At 42.2% G+C, this 24,936-nt stretch overlaps 1 protein-coding gene across 1 annotated transcript in view; it reads left to right on the top strand.

Annotated features, from left to right (window-relative positions):
* The window catches only part of KCNN3 (potassium calcium-activated channel subfamily N member 3), a 297,364-nt gene that overhangs the window by 177,888 nt on the left and 94,540 nt on the right, over positions 1-24,936 (top strand). Inside the window, 1 exon segment of the mRNA XM_020991956.2 lies at positions 13,148-13,566. Coding sequence (XP_020847615.2) covers positions 13,148-13,566 — 419 coding nt within the window.

Here is a 24,936-nt window from a genome sequence, read left to right as displayed (position 1 = left end):
GTTAAAGTGGCTACTGGGGACTAGACTGGGTGACCTACTTCACAACTGCTCTGTCGACTTCATCTTGGGGAAAGCTTCCCTTCTCCAGCCCCACCAAAAGGGGTTGATTTAGGGCATTATGCCGCTGACACCCTATTTGCTTCTAGAAGAAAATCCTCAGCCTGGTTAAGTAAGCTTTCCACAATGTGACTAGCCCTTCTACTTTTCAGTCTAATTTCATATTATTCTCTTTAATGAACTCCACTTTCCAATCAAACTATTTTGCTCTTTTTTTTCCCCCCTTTGGGAGGCAATCAGGATTAAGTGACTTGGCCAGGGTCACACAGCTACTAAGTGTCTAAGGTGGAATTTAAACTCAGGTCCTCCTGACTCCAGGGCTGGTTGCCCCTATCCATTGGACCACCTAACTGCCCTTATTCTGCTCTTTCCATCTATCATCTTTGCCTTTGCCTAAGTGTTCCCTGATGTCTGGAATCCACTTCCTTTCCACCCCTACCTCCTAGAATTCCTAGTTCCTTTCAAAGCCCAGCTCAGAAGCCACCTCTGAAATGAAGACTTTCCTCATCCTTCTCCACTCTTTGCCCCCCAGCCTCCCAATAGCACTCTCTCCACCGCTTGTAATTACTTTGTATTTACTTTTCTGTGTTTAGATTGTATCCTCTCAGTAGAATGTAAACTCCTTGAGGGCAGGGACTCTTGTTTTCACCTTGTACAGTGCCTGGGTAGTAAAGTGCACTTATAAATGTTTGAGCAATTAAGTTGTGCTGTCCCAGTGCTATGAAATTCATTAAACCAGAGGTAGCTGGAGATAGAGAAGGCTTTTTCTATTTAAAGAAAGGTGCAGAGTTAGCTAATATGAAAGATCACCTTTGAAGCAAAGCACCTGTGATGGCCCCAGTCCCACATCTCCTGGCACACTCTTCCAGACCTTCTCTGAAGTATATGATTATTCACTCATCTCCTCTCATTGGAAACAAGCTCTTAGCATGTGCCAATCTCTCTTTCTTGGCCAGGTTTTCCTGGTTCCTTCCCTTTTTCTCCCTCAGATATCATGGTGTGTTTGTGGATGGGAAATTGTATGTTAACCATCACAGCAAACCCGAGGGCTCATTATTCATCACCAGCAATCAGCTGTTGTACTCTGGGAAAACCTAATTAGGTATTACTGGACTTTTGATGTCGTTTCCATGGAAACCCCCATCATAATGGTGTGCATGCAGGCTGCTTGCTCCAGGGAGAGGTTTTCTTTAAAAAGTAGTATTATTTTTTTAAAAAATATATATATCTTTTATTTTCTCCTTTTGTTTTTTTTTCTTGTCCATGGAAAAAAGATAGAAATTTCCACTCCAGTGTATCTTTTTTCCTCCTGGAAAGAGGGAACAGTAGAATATTTTAAAAAGCTTTTCCAGTTTTCTCTTGCTTAATTTTAAGAAAATACAGCTTTGCTCAAGAATGAAAGGGGTTTTTTCTCCATTGGTAAATATCTAAGCAGCCAACAGTGGAGAATATTTTTATGAAAGATTTTGCTTAAATAAAGAACCTAACAGGCCTTGAAGCTTTCCAAATAGAATGGTATAAAAAAAATGCAATGACTCAACTATAAGCTTTTATTTATCCTGAATAATGATGATGATAACAGCAACAATTGCTGACCTTTAGATGATGCTTAAAGGTTTATGAAGTGCTTCATATGTCGTCTCATGTGATCCCCACAGCCATTCTGAGAGGTAATAGGGTTAGAGATTTAGAGCTGGAGGGGACCTTAAAGATCATTGAGTCCAACCCCCTTTTTTTAAACATAAGGAAAATGATGACCTTATATAGAGGCCAAGTGACTTGCCCAGGGGGACATAGTAGTAAGTACCTAAGGAAAGATTTAAATCCATGTCTTCCTCACTCTAAATCCGGCATTTTTTTCATTGCACCAGCATAAGGTATTATTATCATTCCCATTTTTAAAAAAATTATTTACTTATTTTTAGTTTTCAACATTCACTTCCATAACAGTTTGAGTTTTAAATTTTCTCCTCTTTTCTCTCCTCTCCCCCACATGATGGTGTTATAGTCTTTACTTATACATTCATATTAAGTATATTTTCCCATGAGTCATGATATAAAAAACAATTAGAACTAATGGGAGGAACCATAAGAATGAAGCAATAAAGCAAAACAACAAAGGAAAAGGAGAGCAAATAGTCTGCTTCAGTCTGCATTCAGACTCTGTAGTTCTTTCTCTGGATGTGGACAGCATTTTCCATCATGAGTCTTTTGGAGTGGTCTTAGATCCTTGCATTGCTGAGAAGAGCCAAGTCTATCAAAGTCAGTCATCGCACAGTGTGTTATCATTCCCATTTTGTAGATGAAGAAACTATGGAGGTAAATTGACTAAGTCCATCCATCTAGTAAACTACAGAGCAGTCAGTATTCAAACCCAGGCCTTCTGATCTGAAATCAACTGTATTTTCTTTCTTTTTTCTTAGGCAATTGGGGTTAAATGACTTGCCCAGGGTCACACAGTTAGTAAGTGTCAAGTGTTTGGTCTGAGGCCGAATTTGAACTCAGGTCCTCCTGACTTCAGGGCTGGTGCTCTATCCTCTGTGCCACCTAGCTGCCCCGGAATCAACTGTATTTTCCACCACCCTGTGGCAGCCCTTAATAATAACAATCAATCGAGCAATGATTAGGCACCTGCTATGTGCTAGGCACAGCACTATGTGCTAGGAATATAAAGAAAGACAATTTTGCACTCAGGAAACTGCCAGTCTAATAGGGAAGACAACATGCAAACAACTACCTACAAGCAAGAAATAGGATAAATTGGAGGTAATTAATAGAGGCAAGGCACTAGTATTAAGGGGGATCAGGAAAAGCTTCTTGGAAAAGATGGGCTTTTAGCTGAGACTTGAAGGAAGCCAGGAGGCATAGATGAGGAGGGAGAGTAGTAGTCCCTGCCTGCAGGGACAGAAATGAAAATAAATACAGCATGAAAAACTGATTCGGACAATCAAAAGTACATTAGACATTCTATTATGAGTTAAGATGTTAAAGAACTCAATTGAAACAAATATGACAGGATGCCCCAGACCCTGGGCTTCTCTGATATCCCGGTGTTGGGAGCTGTCAAGATCCAGACCACAAGCAGTATATGCCACTGGTTGAGTCAAATGAATGTTCAGCATTCACTGCCAGGGGGAGCTACTTTAATGGTATGAAACCCTTAAGGGGCTTGCTTCCTAGTAGAGCTATACATATTAAGAGTTTCTCTTCCCATTATACCAGCTGCTTTCAATCCCATAGCTCTCCCCTTTGCAGCTTTACTGCCCCACTCTTAATTCTGACAAGGTTCTTCTCTCACCAATTGCAAGCCTTTTGAGGGCACTGAACCTATAGAACAGGGGTGGGGAACCTTCGGCCTTGATAGAAATTCATTATTAAAAAGGCAAGTCTGAACTCTCCAAACCTTGCCTGTGGTCCATTGTTCCATTACCACCATGGCCTTTTCTCAGTCTCACCACAAAACACTTAATTGTAACTCAGATGTTGGCCTTGTGGTTGAGATGAACCACACATAAATGGTTTCATAATATTAGCTCGGATCAGAGTGACAAGTTCCATATGGGGACAGAGGCCATGAAGTGACCTTCACCTTCACCTCTCTGCTCCACAGAGGTTACCTTGTCTTACAGAATCACAGATCACAGAATCCTAGAATCTCAGAATCAGAAGGAAGCTCTCAAGTCATGTAGCACAGCCTCCCTCCCAACGCAGGAATCTTCTCTATAGTATCCCCAACATGTAGAGTTCCAGACTTGGAGTCAGGAAGACCTGAGTTCAAATCCCACCTTAGACACTTACTAGCTATATGATCTTGGGTAAATCATTCAGTCCCAGTTTCCTCATCCTTAAAATGAGAGGAAGTTGGACTAGATGACCTTTAACGACGGCCTCATGCAATGACCGCTTACTTGTTGAATTGAATTAAAGGTCTGCCCTTCCCAGTGGATAGACAACATACTACCTTCATTAGACAATGCATATAACTTTGTGGGATTCAGTCATCTCCATGTTATCCCAAGGCCAGAAGGCCCTTTTAACTCATCTTGTTAAGTTCCTCCTGCTATTGAGTCCAAAGCTGTTCTATGTACTTCTACCCCTTGGTTCTAGTTCTGGTTCAGCTCAGGAACATTCTCCATGAAAAGGCCATTCTGGAACTTTGGGTTCATTCTTAAATGACTCTAGAATATGGTCAAGTCTCGTCCCCTTGGCACATGCTCTAGGTCAGTGGTTCTCAAATTGTGTGGTCTTGGGATCCTTTTGTGCTCTAAAAAACTATTGAGGACCCAAAAGAGCCAATATTTACATGGGTTATACCCTTGATATTTGCTGTTTTAGAAATTAAAATGTCTTAATATTATTATAAAATGCTTTTTACCTCAAGGTGCCCCCCAAGAGTCTTAGGGACCTCTAGGAGTCCCTGGACTCTACATTGAGAACAACTGCTCTAGAGAGACCCAAGTTCAAAATGTGTTCCATCATTTTTCAGTTGTGTCCAACTCTTCATGACTCCATTTGGGGTTTCTTTGTGGAGATATTGGAGTGGTCTGCCACTTCCTTCTCCAGCTCATTTTACAGGGTTAAGTGACTTGCCCAGGGTTACACAGCTACTAAATGTCTGAGGCCAGATTTGAACTCAGGAGGATGAGTCTTCCTGACTCTAGGCCCAGTGCTGTGTCTCCTTCTTCACCTAACTGCTCTTTAATCATCATAGTAACTGGCTTAAAACCCCAGAGTCATCTTCTAAGCAGTCTTCCTTTGCCAGTGCTACTTCTTCTTCTCGAAAGACTTCAGAGCCTCACCACTGCCAGCAGAATAAAATATAAACTTTAAGGCAGCTGGTGGCACAGTACATAAAATGCCAGGCCTGGAGTCAGGAAGACCTGAGTTCAAATCCAGCTTCTGACATTATCTGTGTGACCCTGGGCAAGTCACTTAACCTTTCTTTGCCTCAGTTCCCTCACTTGTAAAATTGAGATGATAATAGCACCTTCCTCCCAGGGTTGTTGTGAGGATAAAATGAGGTGATAATCACAAAGTATCTTAGTACAGTAAGTTCTATATAAATGTTAGCTAGCATTCCCCTAATCTAGCTCCAACCTATGTGTCCAGCCTTTTTCATGCTATTCCCATTCATCTAGTCTAAATTCATCTTTGACTTGCCCTGTGCTTGACTATCTCTGCCTCTTTGGTTATGAATTCCTGATGCTTTTGATGGATGCCCCACCACCCAACCATCTCCATCTGGTGATGTCCTTCTGTGTTCTCAAGGCCCAATTACCTCTTCCATGAAGCCTGCCATCATTCCCCAGGCTAAAAAAGATCTCTTCTCCCTCAAATGTTTTATAATCCTTTGCCCTTACCCCTTCTTACAATTCTCCTTGGAATGAATGAATGTATAAGCATTTATTAAGCACTTACTATGTGCAAAGCATGATGCTAAAGCTCTGCAGTCACAAATAGAAAAGCAGAGACAAAGAACTCACATTCTAACAATGGGAAACAAAACAGATAGGACGACTTTCAACTGCAAGTTAGATGGAAAGGTGTCATGGTCCTTAGGGTACAGGGATAAAGCAGATGGTCAGTGCATCTTCTCTAGTGTTATTGCCACTAATAAAACTGTGTCCATTTCTGATCTTGAACCATTTGACAGTGCCAAGGGAATTAGGTGGAAAGAACTTTCTTTCTGACCCTTCAATAGCTCTGGCTGCTGCGGAGGCAGGGGTGGCAGCATATGCAGAAGCCATTGTCCTCTCCCCTTCTTGTGTAGCTATTTGTTTAATCAATCAATAAACATTTATTAAGTACCTATTATGTTCCAAGCACTGTGCTAAGAGCTGGAGATCCAAAAGGAGGAAAAAACCAGTTCCTGCCCAGAAGAAGTTTACAATCTTCCTGATCTCCGTTAGATAATACATTCCTGAGAGCAGGATCTCAGCCACGTAGATATCTTTGCTAACCAGAGTGCATTGAACCTAGTAGTCATTTAACACATTTGTTTCTGATAGTGACCAGGTAAATACCGGCCCCCATCAGATTATGGGATTTAACACTGGAAGGGACCCTAGAGATCATCTACTTAATCCTCTCATTTTATAGATGAGAAATTAAAGCCCCAAGAGGTAAAATTAATTGCCCAAGTGATCATTCACAGCAGGTGAATGAGAGCCAAAATTTGATCCCATGTTTTCCAACACTCAGTTCAATGTTCTGTTCATTATACCACACGGCCTCTCTACTAGAAAGGCTTTTTCTACTTTTTATGAAAACCTTTATATCTAGCCAGCTCTGTCAAGGACCTATGAAAGAGAAGGATGCTATTTGAAAAGCTAAACAGGAACATGAAACTTGAAGAGCTGATGAGAACACAGTTTTTGACTATGGTATTCAAGGTGGTCTCATCTTGATCTCAAGGTACCCAGACCCTATTGATGTTGCATTTCCAACACAAATACCAACCTCTTTCTTCTGATCTGAGAAGATCATATCCTGTTTCTTATCAAGCAAGCAAAGGTCTCTGTCACTAGTTTCTTTAATCCTTGGCCCAGAACGAACCAGGTTTCTATAGTAACTGGATCCAATCTTTCATTACAGAATGGATAGTTTCCATTTTGTGTTAGAAGAGTTGGCCATGCTGATTTTGTTGCTATGATGTGGTCTTCCTGTCAGCAAAACAGAGCAACGGGGACCCTTTAATCTGCCATTAAGTCAGGCTAATGGGTGACAGAGTCCTGGAAGTAGGAAAGCCTGGACTCAGCCACACAGACTATTTATTTTTGGAGAGAGAATGGTAAAAGAAGGAGAAAGAGAAGGAAGGAGGGAGGAAGAGAGAGAGAGAGAGAGAGAGAGAGAGAGAAGAGAGAGAGAGAGAGAGAGAGAGATACAGACAGACAGAGAGAAAGAGAGAGACAGAGAGGGGAAGTGGGGGGAAGGGAAAGTTTTGGGGGGAGAGTATTGAGGTTATTTTTTTAATCCCATTAAAGCCATGCTGACTTCATTGGGAGCCACTGTTGCAAAATGCAAAGAGCCCTGAGTTTAGAGTGAGAGGACATGGGTTTTGATACTGCTTCTTAATAATGTAATAATAATGATAATAATAATAATAATAGCTAGCATTTAAATAGAACTTTTAAGGTTTGTAAAGTGCTTTACAAACATCATCTCATTTGATCCTTACAACAACCCTGGAAGGTAGGTGCTATTATTATCCCCTTTATACAGATGATGAAACTGAGGCATAGAAAAGTTGAGACCCATAGTTGTGTAGCATTAAGCAAGGCGGTATTTGAACTCAGATTTTCCTGATTCCAATTCTAGTACTCTATACATTTCGACAACCATGTGGGGCCTTGGGCAGGTAAGTCATTTCACATCCCAATTTCTTCATCTGTAAAATTAGAGAGTTGGAAAAGATGACCTTCAAAGTCTAGGGCACCATAATACTCCTCATTACCTAGGTTGTTAACCTTGGTGTCATCCAGTCTCTTGTCAAATTTTGTCATTTACAGTATTTCTTGAATATGTTCTCTTCTCTCCATTCACATAGCCATAAGCCTGGTTCAGACCCTCATCACCTCTCACCTGGACTCTTTCAATAGCTTCCTATTTGGTGTCCCTGCCTCAAGTCTCTTCTCATTCCCAAGTGCTTTTCCTAAAGAATAAATTTGATCATATAATCCCCCTACTCAATAAACTCAAATGTCTCCCTTTTTCTTCTAAGATCAAATATAAAGTCCTCTCTTAGGTATTTAAACCTTTTACAACTTGGCCCCTCCCTACATTTCCAGATGTCTTACATATTACTCCTTTCCATGTACTCTATGTTCCAACTACATCAACTTTCTTCTTTCGTTCCTTCTTCTTTCGTTCCTTCTTTTTTCTTTCCTTCCTTCCTTCCTTCCTTCCTTCCTTCCTTCCTTCCTTCCTTCCTTCCTTCCTTCCTTCCTTCCTTCCTTCCTTCCTTCCTTCCTTCCTTCCTTCTTTCTTTCTTTCTTTCTTTCTTTCTTTCTTTCTTCTTTCTTTCTTTCTTTCTTTCTTTCTTTCTTTCTTTCTTTCTTTCTTTCCCCTCTCTTTCTTTCTTGTCAATGTCCATTCCTTTTTGTGTGTGGTTCTATATGGCTTACTTGTTTATTAAATACAAGATTCCATTTACTGACTCTGTGCCTTTTCATTGGCAGTCCCCAATGTACGGATTGCTTTTCGTCCTTACCTGTGCCTCTTTCCTGATCAGCTTCTCTGATTTCCTTCAAGACTCAGCTCACATCTTACCTTTTGTATGGGGCTTTTCCTGGTCCCCCATAATGTTCATGTCTCTGATCTGAGATTGCTTTCCATCCATTCTGTATATACCTTGTATGTACACAGTTGTTTGCATGTTGTCTCTCCCATTAGAATGTGAGCTCCCTGAGGGCAGGGACCGGATTTGCCTTTCTTTTATCCCCAGTGCTTAGCACAGTGACTGGCACATAGTTTAACAAATGCTTGTTGACTTGACTGACTTCCAGTTCTCCAAAGGTGATTCTGTAGGATCCTATGACTGGCATCTATTTTTCTTATAACAGATGCAAATATTACAGCAGGACACTCCAAGCATAAGAACTGAGAAAAAACTCTACATGCTCTTATCTTTGGACCTGATCAGTTTCCAGTTAATTTCTTTTTAAATTAAATTAATTTTTTGTTGCATTGTAAGTTCCAAACTGTCTCCCTCCCTCCCCACCCCACACTGGAGAAGCCACCATATGACAAAGATTTATAAATATATGCAAACCTATATTATACATACTTCTATTTATCAGTTTTTTCTCTGGAGGTGGATAGCCTCTTCCTTCATAGGTCATTTATAGTTGACTTGAATATTTATAGTACTCAGAATGACTTGGTTGTTCACAATTATTCTTCAAACAATATTGCTGTTAGTAGTAGTATACAACATTCTCATGATTCTGCTCACTTCATTTTTCATTATTTTATGCAAGTCTTTTCATGTTTTTCTAAAATCAACCTGCCCATCATTTCTTATAGCATAGTAGTATTCCATCACAATCATATACCACAACTTGTTCAGCCATTTCCCAATTGATGGACATTTCCTCAATTTCCAATTCTTTGCCACCACAGAGAGCTGCTATAAATATTTTAGAACATATAGGTTCTTTTTTTTTCCCCTGGTCACTTTGGGAAACAGACCTAATAGTGGTACCAGTTTAATTTCAATTGAATAAATATTTCATTAAGTGCCTACTGTGTGTCGAGTGCTAGGATTGGTGGGGGGGGGAGGAAGAAAAGGTATACCAAGGAATGTTCTCTGCCCTTCATGGAGTTTACAGTCTAGTGGGGGATATGACACATATAAATAATAATGATAAATAATAAATTACTCACATTTCTGTTGTTTACAAGGTACTTTCTTCAGGCAGTGGTTAGTGCAAGAATTATCACCATTTTACAGATGTGGAAAGTGAAGCTCAAGGAACCTAAGGTCATATGACTGGTAATTAGAAGATAGTCCATGAGAGGGCAAACAAAATGCTCTTCTGTGAGTTTGGAAGGTTGGAGAAAAGGTCGTTACCAACTACAGTGATGAAGAAAGACTTCCTGGAGGAGATGGAATTTGAGCAGGATGGGTAGAATTTCAGTGGGCAGAGGTGGTCGTGAGCAAGAGGGCAGCACGGTCATGTGGGCTTCAGGAGCAATGTGTACCACTAAGACAGGAAAAGGGATGGGGATGAGAAATGTGGTCAGGGATGGGAAGCAGCATCATAGAATCATAGATTTGGAGTGGGAAGGAACCTCATAGATCATTTATTCTACTCCCTCGTTTTCCAGGTTTGGAAACTGAGCCTCAGGGGTGTAGAAACATAGATTTAGAGTTGGAAAGGTCTTTAGAGGTCATCTAGTCTATCCTCTTCATTTTACAGGTAAGGAAAGGGGGGGTCCAGAGAGGCTGTTACCTGCTCCAGGTCACACAGGTAGTAAGTGGCAGAGATGGCCTTTGAACGGAGGTCTGTCATGGACTCCACACCCAACAACCTCCATTTTCATGAAAAATCTCATCTAAGCCTCATGCAGGACTGATTTCTTTTCAATCCAAGCTAATTGCACAGAAACATGGACTTTAGAGCCAGAAGACACCTTAAAGATATGATGATGATGATAACTAACATTTATATAGGGCTTTAATAAGGTTTGTAAAATGTTTTACAAATATTATCTTGTTTGATCTTCACAACAATCCTGGTAAGTAGGTGCTATCATTATCCCCATTTTACAGATTAGAAAACTGAGGCTGAGAGATGTTGTGAATTGTCACATTGCTAGTAAGTCTCTGAATCAGGGTTTGAACTCAAGTCTTCCTGAACTCAGGGCAGCTAGGTGGCTCAGTGGATAGAGTGCCAGGCCTGGAGTCAGGAGGTCTCATCTTCCTGAGTTCAAGTCTGGCCTTAGACACTCAACAAGGCAAGTCGCTTCATCCTGTTTGCCTTAGTTTCCTCATCTGTAAAATGATCTGGAGAAGGAAATGGCAAACCACTCCAGTATCTTTGCCAAGAAAATCCCAAATGGGGTCATAAAGAATTGGACACAGCTAAAAATGACTCAACAGCATCTTCCTGAATTGAAGTCCAATGCTCCATCTACTGCATCCCTTCTTAACCTGGGGTCCATGGACACCCAGAAGGTCAATAGATAGATTTAAGAGGGGATGAGGAGGGTCTTTGAACTTGTATGTGTGTGTGGGGGGAAATTACATCTTCATTTTCACTAATCTTCAACTGTAATTTAACATTTCCTTCAGTTATTTAAAAACATGATTATGAGGCTTCACCAGGCTGATCTAATCAACCCCTTCAGTTCACAGTTATGAAAATTTGACCCAGAGCAGTGGTTTCCTCAAGGTGACACACAGTTAGTAAGTAACAGAGGCAGAGATCTGGACCCAGATCCTGGGACTCCAAATCTAGTTTTCTCTCCACTGTACCATACTGCTTCTGCCCTGTACCTGTGGCAGGCCCACAGTCATTTTGCAAGGCTGCCTTAATACCAGCCAAACAGGCCATTTAATCAGGATGCTTTGAGTGTCTGTTGTCCTTTGTGACCAAGCTCACTTTGTTATACCACTCACACTGTACCACGCTGCAGTATCTTGCCTTTCCTAAGCTCATTAAAGGCCAACATAATTAGCTTTGTTATAGCAATACCTTTGAGTAGTACTTGGAACACTTGGAATCTTTGTATGGGGCTGGAAATAAGGGAGAGAGGGAGGGCTGACACATGGTATCGTGAGAGCATTCTAACAGGGCTTGGGCTGAACAATCAAACCTATGGAAGCCATCTCCATGCTTAGTGGGAGAACAGAGGTATGAAAGGGCATGGCAATCACCTGCTGCTGTCACTGCTTGTAATAGTCCAACCTCTGGGCCTGCCTGGACTTCTTGTCATGTCCACCAAATGGCCCCAGTGGGATATCTGAGTCTAGTGGGACCATCCCATGTATAACTTTGGCATCATCGTCATCAACAGACGTCATTCATGAGATGAATATCACCAGTGTGTCAGGAATAGGGCCCTGAATCCTTGCAGGCCACTGCTCGGCTTGTCCTAATAAAGGCTAACATGTATATAGAGTGATTTATACATACTGTCTGTCTAGATTCTCATGGCACACATGTGAGAGCCTAGGATCGTAAATATAGAGCTGGACAAGACCACAGAGACCCTCTAATCTCATCCCTAGAGGAAAAAACTGGGCCCCAGAGAAGTCAGATGATTTGCCCGAGGAAGGAGGGAAGGAAACAAGAATTTATTAATCTCCTACTGTGTTCTAGGCATCATGCTAAGCACTATAATAATAATTGCTACCACTTATATAGCACTTACTATGTGCCGGGCACTGTGCTAAACACTTTGCAAGTATTATCTCATTTGATCTTCACAGCAATCTTGTAAGTTAGGTGCTATTATTACATCCATTTTACAGATGAGGAAAACTGAGGCAGAAATGGATTAAGTGACTTACCCAGGGCTACACAGCTAGTAAATGAGTGAGGCTGGATTTGAATTCAGGTTTTCCTGAGTCTTGATTCCAGGAACTACTTAGCTGCTCAAGAACATGGATGGAGGTGGATGGATTCTGGAACCAGGGCTAGAAATGACCTCAGAGGCCACCCATCTTATTATGTGGATGAGGAAGCTGACGTCCATAGAGGTTAAGTGACTTGCCCAAATTCTTGCATTGAGAGGCAGGATTTGAACCCTGAATTTGGTCCTGAGAGAATAGGTAGTTAACAAGGTCAGAAGTGTCTGTCATGTTATCCCTTCTTTACTGATGAGGAAGGTGAGGTTCAAAGGTGTCACGAGATTGTAGGAGTCAGAGCTAGAAGGCACACTTAACATTATCGGGTCCAATCTCCATATTTTACAAATTACAGGGTTGTAAAATTTCAAACTGGACCTCAGAGATCTAGTTCAATCCATCGAGGTGACCTGGTTCAACCCCCTAATTTTGCAGATAGGGAAACTGAGGTCCAGAAGGAGGAAGAAACTTTTCTAAAGATACATCAGTAGTAAATAAGTAAGCCAGGTTTCCAACCCAGGTCCTTCGATTGCAAATCTTTCCATTACACCCATGCAGTCTAAACCCAAACTCATAGAATCACAGAATATTAGAGTTGGACAGGACTTGATTTTATGTATTTTTACAGATGAGGAAACTGAGGCTAAGGGAGTGAAGTATCTTCCCAAGATCCCAGCTAGTAAGTGGTAGAAAGGGGACTTGAGCCTCAGAGCTGCTCTATCCATGGTCCTGCGCCACCATCATCGTGGTGATTGGCCAATGATGAGTCAAGTCAGTGACAAGGCCTGACGTTCCACCGACTCACTCGTGGTTCTTTGCCTTGCAATCCACCAAGTCCACCTGGCCCCATCCCCTCCAGAACTTCTTCCATCTGCTTTCCAGAGCACACAGGGTGTCGTTTGTTTCTTCTAGGCGGAGGGGGTTCTAATGACAGGCGACGCAGACTCAACCACCCATGTTACACTTGGTCTATGTGGTTCTGTGGCAGCCCTAACTGTGGTTTTTGTTCTCCGTTAGCTCTTTGTGATTGACAATGGCGCAGATGACTGGAGGATAGCCATGACCTACGAACGCATCCTCTACATCAGCCTGGAGATGTTGGTTTGTGCCATCCACCCCATCCCTGGTGAATATAAATTTTTTTGGACAGCCCGCCTAGCCTTCTCCTATGCTCCTTCCAGGGCTGAGGCTGACGTGGACATCATCCTTTCTATCCCCATGTTCCTCCGGCTGTACCTGATCGCCCGAGTTATGTTGCTGCATAGCAAGCTCTTTACAGATGCCTCATCACGGAGTATTGGGGCGCTAAACAAAATCAACTTCAACACGCGTTTTGTCATGAAGACTCTCATGACCATCTGCCCTGGGACAGTGCTCCTAGTCTTCAGCATTTCTCTGTGGATTATTGCCGCCTGGACAGTACGAGTCTGTGAAAGGTAAGCCTGAGAGGAAGCAGATCCGGCCTTCCTGATGTGGGGAAAGGACAGAGCTTCGGTGAGTTTTCAGTGGTGGAGAATGCACAGGATTCAGAGTCAGAGGACCTAGGCCTGGCAGTTAGTAGCTATGTGGCCTTTAGCAAGTCACATAGGAGCTCTAAGCCTCAGTTTCCTCACCCGTAAAATGGGAATAGCAATACCAGCACTACTCACCACTTAGTGTTGCTGGGAGGAAAGTGCTTTGTAGCTTTAAAATGTTATAGGAAGTGAGCCATTATTCTTATTCTCATCCCTGTGATTCTAAGTCACTAAGTTTGCTATCTATTCTATACAATGCCTGGAAGCATGCATCTTTGCCCTTTTTTATATAGTTTTATGATCAGCTGTATAAACTCACCTACTGGGGATAATTAGAAAGTACACATGAATATTAAAGAAACATTGCTGATTCTTCTATGGATTTGGGTTTGAGCAATAAAATTACATCCAGACCCCAAATGAACTCTATGTTACAGAGTTTTGTCACCGATGTCACCCCTAGGGTCCTAGGCAATTAACTCTGAAGGCTCCTCACACCTTGCAGACTACTGAGTAGCGACATAGGGAGTTGTTCAATGGGAGAGAGGAACTGGACCGCAAATAGCTGGTGCTTAAAAAAAATTCCTGGGTCATGGATTGTCGGCAACAAGTCAAATCAACAACAAGTCAACAAGTCAAGCCAGCAAGCATTTACTGAGCACCTACTATGTGCCAGGCAGAGCTTTAGGGCTAGAAAGGCTTTCAGAGAACACTAAGTCCAACCCTCTCACTGTATTGCTGGGAAGACAGGCCAAGAGGAGTGAATCAACCTGCCAGAGCTAGTTAATGCCAGCGCTGGGACTAGATACCAGGTCTTCTGACTCACAGTTCAGTGTTTTGTCCCCATGACCCCAACCTCTCCCACTCAAGGCAAAGAAGTAGGACTATGCTTCCACACCCCCTTCAGGTGTCCTTCCATGACTTTTCTCCTTCAAAAATACCTTATGGCCATTCTAACGTGTTCCACCTAGACAAAAATTATCTAGGGGGAGAAGGGAGGAACATATAGTAGGATTGGCTCCACCTTGTATACCTTTGAGGTGACCCTCTTATTCACTCTGAAGACTAGCTCATCAAAACTTAATATTTTACCCACCCACCTCCCACCAACATGTGTTCTGATTACTGATATCCTAAGAATGATACATCCAGTCCATTCATCTACTCAGTGGACATTCTAGTGCCTGGTGGGTGCAGTGGGGAAGACGTAAAGCTGAGATATGACATGGCCCTTGTTCTCATGAACTTTGGTCTAGTTTTTGCTTTTTGTGTATGTATGGAATACGAAGTTGAGGTAGGGAAGGACCTGGTAAACACAGATAAATAACTGGGATATACAATATTTTATAATAAGTGCAGCAGAGACAATACAAAACCCAGGACAAAAGGTAATCAGCAGCAGTAGCTCAAACAAGTGAAGTTTTTCTGCCCTGACTCATATTTTCTGTTTATTTTTAAAAGTCTGATTCATTTAGAGACCAGTTTCTGTGAGGCCATTGGCCTGGGGCCCCCACAGCTAGGCTGTAGTGGTTCCATGATAGCAAGTGGAGCTTTGGGAAACACTGAACCTCGGTGAAGAGCAGTTCGACATGTACCAGACCCAGCTCCTCAGGCTCAGGATAGTATTTAGCAACTGGCAACCGGCATAACAACATATGCTTCAAGTGGGATGACATTCAGCAAGGTTTTCTTTATGTTCTCCCATAAAAGCAGACGCTGCCCAAATGTGAAAAGCATTTAGGGCCACTGAAAACCATTAGGGTTGTTATGTTTGACTTCAGGCAAAGAGACAGCATGGCAAAGTAGAAAAGGCATGGATGGGGAAACAGGGGACCTGGGTTCAAATCCTAACTTTGCTACTGATTAGCCACGTGACTCTGGGCAAGTAACATAAGCACCCTGAGCCTTACTTTCTTCATCTGTAAAATGGAGAGATTGGACTAAGGGAATTCTGAAGGTCCTCCTACCCCTAGATTCCTAAGTAGACCAAAAAATCCCAACTGTCCCTCCCGCCCCGACCTCCCTCCAGCCAGGGGTAAAATTCTTTATGGTTCATCTATTTCACTTTGTGTCTCTAACTCAACAAGGCCTAGAGCTTAAGCAACATTACTCCAAATGTTTTCCTTCTAATGAACTTCATTGTTTTGTTTATTTGTAAAATTGAAGAGCTAGAAGAGACCATCAGGAATCCTCTATCATTTTACCAAAGAGTAAACAGATATCTAGAGAGGCTGAGTGATTTGTCTGAGACCGTGGAGCCAGTTAGTGGTTGAACTGGGCCTCCAACCTTGAGGTCTGCCTTCCCTCTTGGCCGTCATCTTGACTCCCAGTTAATTTTGGCTCCCAGTTCATTGCTCTATCTACAGTGTCACACCGTCTTCCTTTGTCAAAAATAGGGAACTTGACATTTTCCTTGGCAAACAGAATGATTTGGAAGTGTATTGACATTTCTTGTGCTTTTGAATGGCCTTTAATAAGTTTTTTTCTAATTTGAACAAGGCTAATCTGGCCCATGGGCAGTTAGATGGCACAGTGGATAGAGTGCTGGGCCTGGAGTCAGGAAGACTCATCTTCCTGAGTTGAAATTTGGCCTCAGACACTTAACTAGCCATGTGACCCTGGGCGAGTCACTTAAGCCTATTTGCCTCAGTTTCCTCATCTGTAAAATGAGTTGGAGAAGGAAATGGCAAACCACTCCAGTATCTTTGCCAAGAAAACCCCAAATGGGGTCATGAAGAGTTGGGCACGACGGAACAGCTACAATCTCGCCCATTAGCAGATAGATGACAGGCAGCATAATTTAGTGGAAAGACTACCAGAACCAGCGCCAACATTTATTAGGATGTCACCTTAACTCTCTCAGGCCTAGTTTCTTCATCTGTAAAAACTGGGATATTCATTCTTGTCTTACAAACCTCACAGGGTGGTTGGAATCTCAAAATGCCATATAAATGTAACTAACTCATGATTCAAATCAAGGCCTGAAGCACAGAAGATAGTGAAGAGATTCATAGGATATATAGAAGTTTATACTTTTTTTTCTCAAAGATAATTGTATGTTTTTAATAAGCCTTTGACTTAGTTGCTATAGGAAATTAAAGTGTTGACTAAGCCTTGACCTCTGGTGTAAAAATGAATATGATAAAATATACTTGTGGGAATCCAAATACATTTTCATATTATTATTGTTGTCATTTTCAGCCGTGTCCAACTCTTTGTTACCCTATTTGGGGTCTTTTTGGCAAAGGTGCTGGAGTGGTTTGCATTTCCTTCTCCAGCTCATTTTACAGATGAGGAAACTGAAGCAAACAGGGTTAAGTGACTTGCCCAGGGTCACACAAATAGTAAGTGTTTGAAGCCAGATTTGAGCTCAGGAAGATGTCTTCCTGACTTTAGGCCAGGTACTTTATCCACTGCACCCCATAGCTGCCCACATTTTCGTTTACTAATGCTATAATCAAGGGGGATAAGATATTTCCTACAAAGACTGACAATGACCTTTAGGAAGAGGAATACACACACACACACACATACACATACATACATACACATATACATACACATATACATATGTAGAGGATGCACAAATTGGCTTATTGTCCTCCCTGCTGCAACATTAGCCAGTGTTTGGTGCCTAGCTGTATACATACAACTTGAAAGTTGCTATGGAAATGTCCCTTTAGCTGGAGACATTTTGAAAGGCATTTCCCATTTCTTGTGAGTTATTTGGCAAAGAAGTATTTTTTTTTACTTTTTTTGCTTCCAAGGAAGAATAGAGGGATTTGGGAATTTCACCAAAATAGCCATTGATCTACAGAGAACAAAACAGAGCCCTAGTTATCTGAGGGAGTGATGACAACCATAGGCTTGTTTGTGTTGGCCTCCAGCTAGACATTACATCATAGACTCAGAGACCTGACAGTTGTGGGATTCAGCATTCTCTGGGACTCTCTTGGTGATATGTCAACCTCCCACAGGCCCTCATCCATCCATGAAGCTTCTAATTAAATACTTTCAACTATGAAGTAACAGAGTAGACTGGATTGGATGACTTTTTCCCCATTGTCCTGATTCCAAACTACAACAGGTTGGGGAAATCAGATTTCCTGTCATGTACTTGGTAGAGGAACCTGCCAGCAAACATTGGTAGATTCATCTTTCTGTGCATAAGCATGTGGCCATTTGGGGATCCTGCTGGTAACTTTCCCTAGGATGTTAGATAGCTGCAATCTTGCTATTTGTATTCTATCCTCCCTTTGAACAGCTGTTTTAGATTTATTCACTCTCCCATTTGCTTTAATTTAATTCTCTCCACCTGGTGGAAAGGACTCCTTTGCTTGTGATGTACCAACTGACCTTGTACAAGCAGCACGTAGTCATGTACTAGAGGGCTTTAGCATAGATGTTTGTATACATTTCAATTGCTAAAAACACTTTCATACATCAGGAAATCTCTCATTTCTTCCAGGTGGATATTTTCTCTACCAATGCAAGTCATAACCCTTCCATGCCTTAATAGACTATTTACATGAATTGCCATACCCCAAAAATGAATCATCTGTAAGCCACCCTTCTGGTGTTGGACTCCTCCAAACTTATCTAGACTGGTGCTCAGACAATAGCTGCACAGTCTTATAATGGGGCCTGTGCTCACAGACTCGCAGAATTAAAAGGAAACTTTGAATTCAAACAACCAAACCATCAGAAAGCATTTATTAAGCATCTGCTACATGCCAGGCAGTGTGCTAAACAAAAATGTTTGGCAAAAAACTTACATTCTATGAGGGATGGAGGGTGGGGAACACTGTGTGTGTGTGTGTGTATGTATATATATATACATACATATATTATAAATGTGGGTGTATGTGTAGCACCTACACCCCCATGGGCTGGAATCCGGACAGTTACCTAAGAATAACACTGTGTCCCATATACATGTGTGTGTGTGTGTGTGTGTGTGTGTGTGTGTGTATATGCAGCATATATTTATATATGTAGCAACTCCACCCTGTGGGCCGACAGCAACCTAAGGGATAGCCCCCTGTGTGGGTGTATAGCATGGTCACCTTAGCCAATCAGCTGAAATGTCTTCCTCTGAGTATAAAATAAATACAAATCAATTTTGGGAGGGAAGGCGCCAACAACTGAGGGAATCAGGAAAGGTGTCACACAGGACATGAAACTGAACAGAGCTGTGGAAGAGATTGGAAATTCTGAAAAGCCAAAGTAGGGAGGGAGGGAGAGCATGTCAGGCATGGGGGACAGTCTGGACAAAGGTACACAGACAGGAGATGGAATTCTGTACCAGTGTGAGCAATGACAAGAAAGCCAATTTGGTTGTTTCCTACTGTAGCGTTGAAAAGTTGCCTGTCAGCCTTTGCTTGAAGACATCTTCGTGAGATAAAACCCCCTGGGCTGTAGTATCCCAGGCAGCCCGTTCCCCTAGAGCTAATTATTAAGATTTTCCTTATATCGAGCCAAAATTTGCCTTCCTAAGACTCCTGCCCATTGCTCCAATTCAATTCCATTCAGTTCCACAAACACTTATTACAAGCCCACTATGTGTAAGACACAGGACCAGGTGCCAAAATACAAAGATAGAACTGAAATACCATTTCTTACCAGTTGTACTCCTTGGATTCCACTCTACCATCATCATACTCTCAGGAAACGTTTGTCATTTGGAGGGTACATCAGCTTTGGTACTCACACCTCATCTGTACCCTTAGCAGCCTCTGACCTCTGTTTTTGTTTTTGTTTTTGTTTTTTGCTTGGCAATGGGGTTAAGTGACTTGCCCAGGGTCACACAGCTAGTAAGTGTTATGCGTCTGAGGCCGCATTTGAACTCAGGTCCTCCTGAATCCAGGGCCGGTGCTCTATCTGCTACGCCACCTACCTGCCTCTTTTTTTGTTTTGTTTTGTTTTGTTTTTTCTTAGCCTCTGACCTCTGATTGGAGAGCTAGAGAGTGGAGCAAAGAATTCCTCCCCAAGCTTCCATTTACAGAGGGTTCATGGTCCAGTGATTTCCTACCAGCTGCACTCCCTGGATTCCATTCCACCACTATCTTTTCCTACATCCAGTACCTTCTACCCCACACATTTTAAGCTTCCTTTTGTGCATTGTCTTCTCCAATTAGACTTAAGCTCTTTGAGGTCAGGGACTGTCTTTCTTTCTGCTTGTACTTGTAAACTCAGCACTTTAGCACAGTGCCTGGCATATAGTAGGCACTTAATAAGTGTTTACTGAATTGAATTCAAATAGTCCTTACCCTCAGGGAGTTTACATTCTACTGGAAAGATACAAAGCATATGCAGATAAGTAGTAATAGTGGTAGTGGTAGTAATAATAGTAAGTACAAAGTATATACAAAGTAATTTTAAGAGGAACACAGTGCTGACAACTGTTGGATGACCAAGAAAAGCCTCATATAAGAAGTGGCAGGAGCAGCTAGGTGGCACAGTGGATAGAGCACCAGCCCTGGAGTCAGGAAGACCTGGATTCAAGTCCAGCCTCAGACACTTAACACTCCCTGGCTGCCTGACCCTGGGCAAGTCACTTAACCCCAATTGCCCTCACCAAAAAAAAAAAAAAGTAGTACCAGTTTTGTCCTGTAAAACCAAACACCCTCAGCCTAATTTTTCTTCTAGGGGACAGGACTTCAAATACTTGAAAAATGGTAGGTGGCACACGTAGGCAGCCAGGTGGCACAGTGGGTAGAGCACTGGGCCTGGAGTCAGGAAGAACTGAGATCAAATCTGGGCTTAAACATTTACGGGTTGTGTGACCTTGGGCAAGTCACTTAAGCACTATCTGCCTTAGTTTCTACAACTATTGAAAGGAGGATAATAACAGCACCTACCTCCTAGGATTATTATAACAATCAAATGAGATGATGTTTACAAAACTCTTAGCATAAAATTTGACATTTAGTAGGTGCTTAATAAATGCTTCCTTCCTTCCTTCCCTTCCCCCTCAAGTCTTCTCTTCAGGGTAATTAGCCCTTGTTCCTCGTGCCTGGTACATAATAATAATTATAATAATAAATCCTTAATAAATCCTTTCTTCCTTGTTAAAATATGGCATGGAGAATTGAAAGTCTTTGTCTACAGAGCATTCCAGAACTGAAAGTCGGTCCCATGGCATGATTAGCCATTGAGTTGTTGATGAACCAGTTGTATACCAGCTGACTTTTAAAATACAGTTTTCTGTAGTTTATTTTGAAGACTCTCCAATCCCTTCACTTCCTAGGGAAGCTAGTATTTTCCCTTTTTTTCCTCTTACTTTAAGAATTTGTACTTATCCCTTGGACAGGCATCCTTCACAATCCCACGTTTTAAAAGGAATCCCTACCAAGGGCACTTCTTAGTCTATAAGACTAGATTCTTTGAGGGTGATAATGAGTTTATTGCGTCAAATCCTAGAATACCATGGAGATTTCTAACAAAGATCCATAATCACTCAAAAGAGTTTTCCCTAACCATCTACATAGAAAAACCCAAATGGATGACGAACACCTATTGTCCAGACTATAATATGCAATTGGCTAGAGAACACATAGAGTGGGTCCATCCAAACACTTGACAGACATTGCACACGGACAATGAACTGGACCCAGAACTGAATTGCTCTTAGGAAAATAGCCCTAAGCTTCTTACTGAAACAAAGGACTATCTTTTCCAACAACTGTGTTCTTCTACTGATGCTGTATGGCTCCAACAAATCAACAAGCATTTGTTGAGCACCTACTACATGCCAGGCACTGTGCTAAGTGACGGGAATACAAAGACAAATACAAAGCCCTCAAGGGGATTGTTTAACATTCTAATGGAGGAGACAACATCAATATCTATATCTATATAGGAGTATACAAAACACGTATAGAGCACAAAAAATGGTATGGGAGAAATGGCATTTGTTTTACATACACTAAGCTGATTTCTCTTTAAGAGAACAAGGCGGTTATCCATGGAATTTGGTTGGTTCAAGGGATTAAGGCTCAAGTTTAGTGTCCTTGTTTAGTTTGGTGTCCTTGTCGCCTGAGGCATAAGGGATTCAGTCTTTGGGAAGATGGTACACAGAGATTTAACAGAATTCCCATTGTCCTTTGCAAGGGGAGGGGGCATCTTTCTGACCCAGTGCTAGAGTTGCCATAGTGAATGCAGAGTCAGATCTGATTTTACCAAATGAGATTTGCCACTTAAGTTATAACTACAAGGAGAAGAGAATGGGGGGTGAGGGGAGAGAAGAGAAATGGAGAGAGGGATCAGTCTGAACTGAGGGGCCCCAAGGATTCGTTTTAGCATTTTCTTTCCTGAATGTCATTTGCCTCACAATTGCCTTGGTTTACAGGATCTTTAGGGGAAATGTGCTAATGGGAAGCCTGTTAATTAAAGAGGTTCATTCCTGAGGGAATGTGTCTTCATACTATAGTGACCAAGAGGGGCAATCCCTTAAGCAGCAGTAGAATGTTGATATGCTGTAAAACTCATTTTGCAGCCAATAAGACTTCTCCAGGTAAAAATGGATCATAAATACCAGATCTGATAAACATCCTGCTTTTTCTTTAGCAGGCTTCCTAAGCTAAAATATTAATACTTTATTTGGATACTTTGTGTTAGGGTCTGGGGGCTTCTGACACAAGGGCACCTGAGAGAACAGGGAAGGTCTTTGCAAGGATACAGCTGTCACTGACCTTGGGACATAGGTCATCCCCCTGCCCTTTGTGGTTCTTGGAGCCTAAAACCCCAGGCATATCCCAACACAGATTGATGCAAGACTTCCACATGAACATATGTAACGTAACACATGAGGACATGGATACAAACATAGATACACAGACAAATCTGATAGTCACTAACTCATACACCACTTCCCCTGCCCACCCGCCCCAGCCCCAGTTACACTGCTCCACCATCCAGCTCTCCTGCTTATCTTCACGCACACAAAGAGAGAGACAGAGAGACAGAGAGAGAGAGAGCTTTGCCATTGCAATATAATTGGCCAACCTAAAGAGCAATCCAGAAACCAAGCTCTCCTAACTTCTAAATGCTACCTGCAAGAAGCCTCAGCGTTGGAGAGGGGGTGATTGCATTTTAGAACTATTGGCAACAGCTATTGTCTTTTTACCCCACAGGCTCACAGCCTTGCCTTCCTGAATATGGTTAACAGCCGATTTAATCCCTCTTGTCCCTTGTTTCAACCCATGACACAAATCATGATAACCTCCATTTACATACCACTTTTGGGTTCAAAGTGCTTTGCCCACAACAATCCTGTGAGATAACTAGTACAGGTATTATCATTTCCACTTTACAGATGAATTGATACTCAGAGTTAAAATGATTTATTCCTGGTCACACAACTAGTCGGTGGCAGAATCAGGACCCTGGCCCAAAGTCTGCTTCTGAAAGGAGAACTCCTTCTTTTCACAACATACCGTCTCTCACTGACAAGCTTTTTCTCACTTTTCTGATTTTCTGCTCTTTCATCATTCTCTGAGCTTTTCCTCTCATTTTCCTCTTTTTGCTCTATATTCTGCTCCACTGTTTTCTGGGAGTCCTTAGCAACCTTCTTTAATTCCTTGGCACTGGAACATGCAAAGGGATCATTTGCAGTAAGGGAGAGACCTCTTAGATGGTAAACGTGAAGAACTGGTTGGGGTTGGGGAGAGTCTATAAATAAGCGTTCTAAATAAAGTACTGAATTTGGGGCTTTGTGGTACAGAGTGAACTCTCTATTTCAGGGGGAAAACCCTCCATTTTTCCAAACGCATCACACTCAAAGCACATTATCAGTCTATACTCCACCAAACAAGCCCCAGTGAAAATTTCCCTATCATCTGTTATCTGTCCCATTATGCTGGCATGTAGAGGAGGAGCATGCTGATGTGGACCGAGAAGCCTCAAAAGCAGGAAGACCTGGGTTAAAGTCTTGTCTCTGACACATGTTGGCTATGTGACTCCGGGAAAGTCCTTCAAGCTCTCACTGTACCAGGCAGCTTTCTAAGACTGTAAGTTACAGAACATTTACCAGTCTGCTTTGGGAAAAAGAATTTCCTCAGTGTGGAGTTCCTTATATTTTCAGACCTATGAAATCATGGATCTGAAATGCTAATGTGCCTCCAGAGCATTTAGCACAGTGTCTGGCACATTTTTGTTGTTGTTATTCAGTCGTTTTCAGTCATGTCTGACTCGTCATAACTCCGTTTGGGATTTTCTTGTCAAAGATACTGGAATGGCTTGCTATTTGCCTCTCCAGCTCATTTTACAGGTGAGGAAACTGAGGCAAACAGGGTTAAATGACTTGCTCAGGGTCACATAGCCAGCAAGTGTCTGAGGCCAGATTGGAACACAGGAAGATGAGTCTTCCTGTCTCCAGGCTGGCCACTTTATCCACTGTGCCTCCTAGGTGCCCCTATCCTGGCACATAACAGACACTATACAAATGCTTATTCCCTCCCTTTCCCTCTTTCCTTTCCTTTCCCTTCCATGAGCAACATGGACCCAGAATCAAGCAGGACATGGGTTTGACTCCTGGATCTGACTTTTTCTAGTTGTGTAATCCTGGACAGGTACCTTTACCCTCTAGAGCTTCAAGTTTCCTCATTTGTAAAATGAGGCTAATAAAATGTACACCACCTTCCTCACAGCATTGCTGTGGAGACATTACTTTGGAGCCATTGACGCCTATGGAAATGGGAGTTGTTCATTTCTCTAAAGCAGGGTAACCCATTCACCAGTTAATTAACAGCCTGTTGTCCTGAAGATAGGACAGGATGTCCAGGACTAGCCTAGAGGGAAGCATCAGATACCAAAGGTTTAGGAGTGCCTTTGGTGGTACATTGAGATGAGAGGAAAGGCCCCAAGAGAGTCTAAGCCAGACCTGCACAACTTGGCAGTAGGTAGGGGCCAAAATTAAAGCAGGCTAAACTTCTTTGGGCAGCAAATAGGTTAGACTAGAGACAGACTGATGATGGTTGGTTGCTGTGGGTCACATGACAAACAGGAGCGAGTGCGCAATGACAACCTTACATTTTTCTGGGCTGCCCCAAATCCTTTGGCAGACCACAAGCAGCCCATGGGCCATATGTTGTGCAGGCTTACTCTAAGCTGTGAAGGCAAAACAAGTCTGTGGCTTGACTCTAGCTACAAACGGACAAGTCTTTTGATCATGTAAATAAACATCCTTAGAGGATGATGATCCACAAAGAACATTGTGGGCTTAAAAGCAGCCATCAGTTAAGAAAGTGTTAAAGCTCAAACCTGCCAATATCTTAATACCAATAATTCAAT

This window comes from Phascolarctos cinereus, unplaced genomic scaffold (assembly GCF_003287225.1).
Source record: "Phascolarctos cinereus isolate Bilbo 61053 unplaced genomic scaffold, phaCin_HiC Scaffold_5;HRSCAF=322, whole genome shotgun sequence".
Taxonomy (NCBI): Eukaryota; Metazoa; Chordata; class Mammalia; order Diprotodontia; family Phascolarctidae; genus Phascolarctos; species Phascolarctos cinereus.
This window is presented reverse-complemented; position numbering and strand designations above follow the sequence as displayed.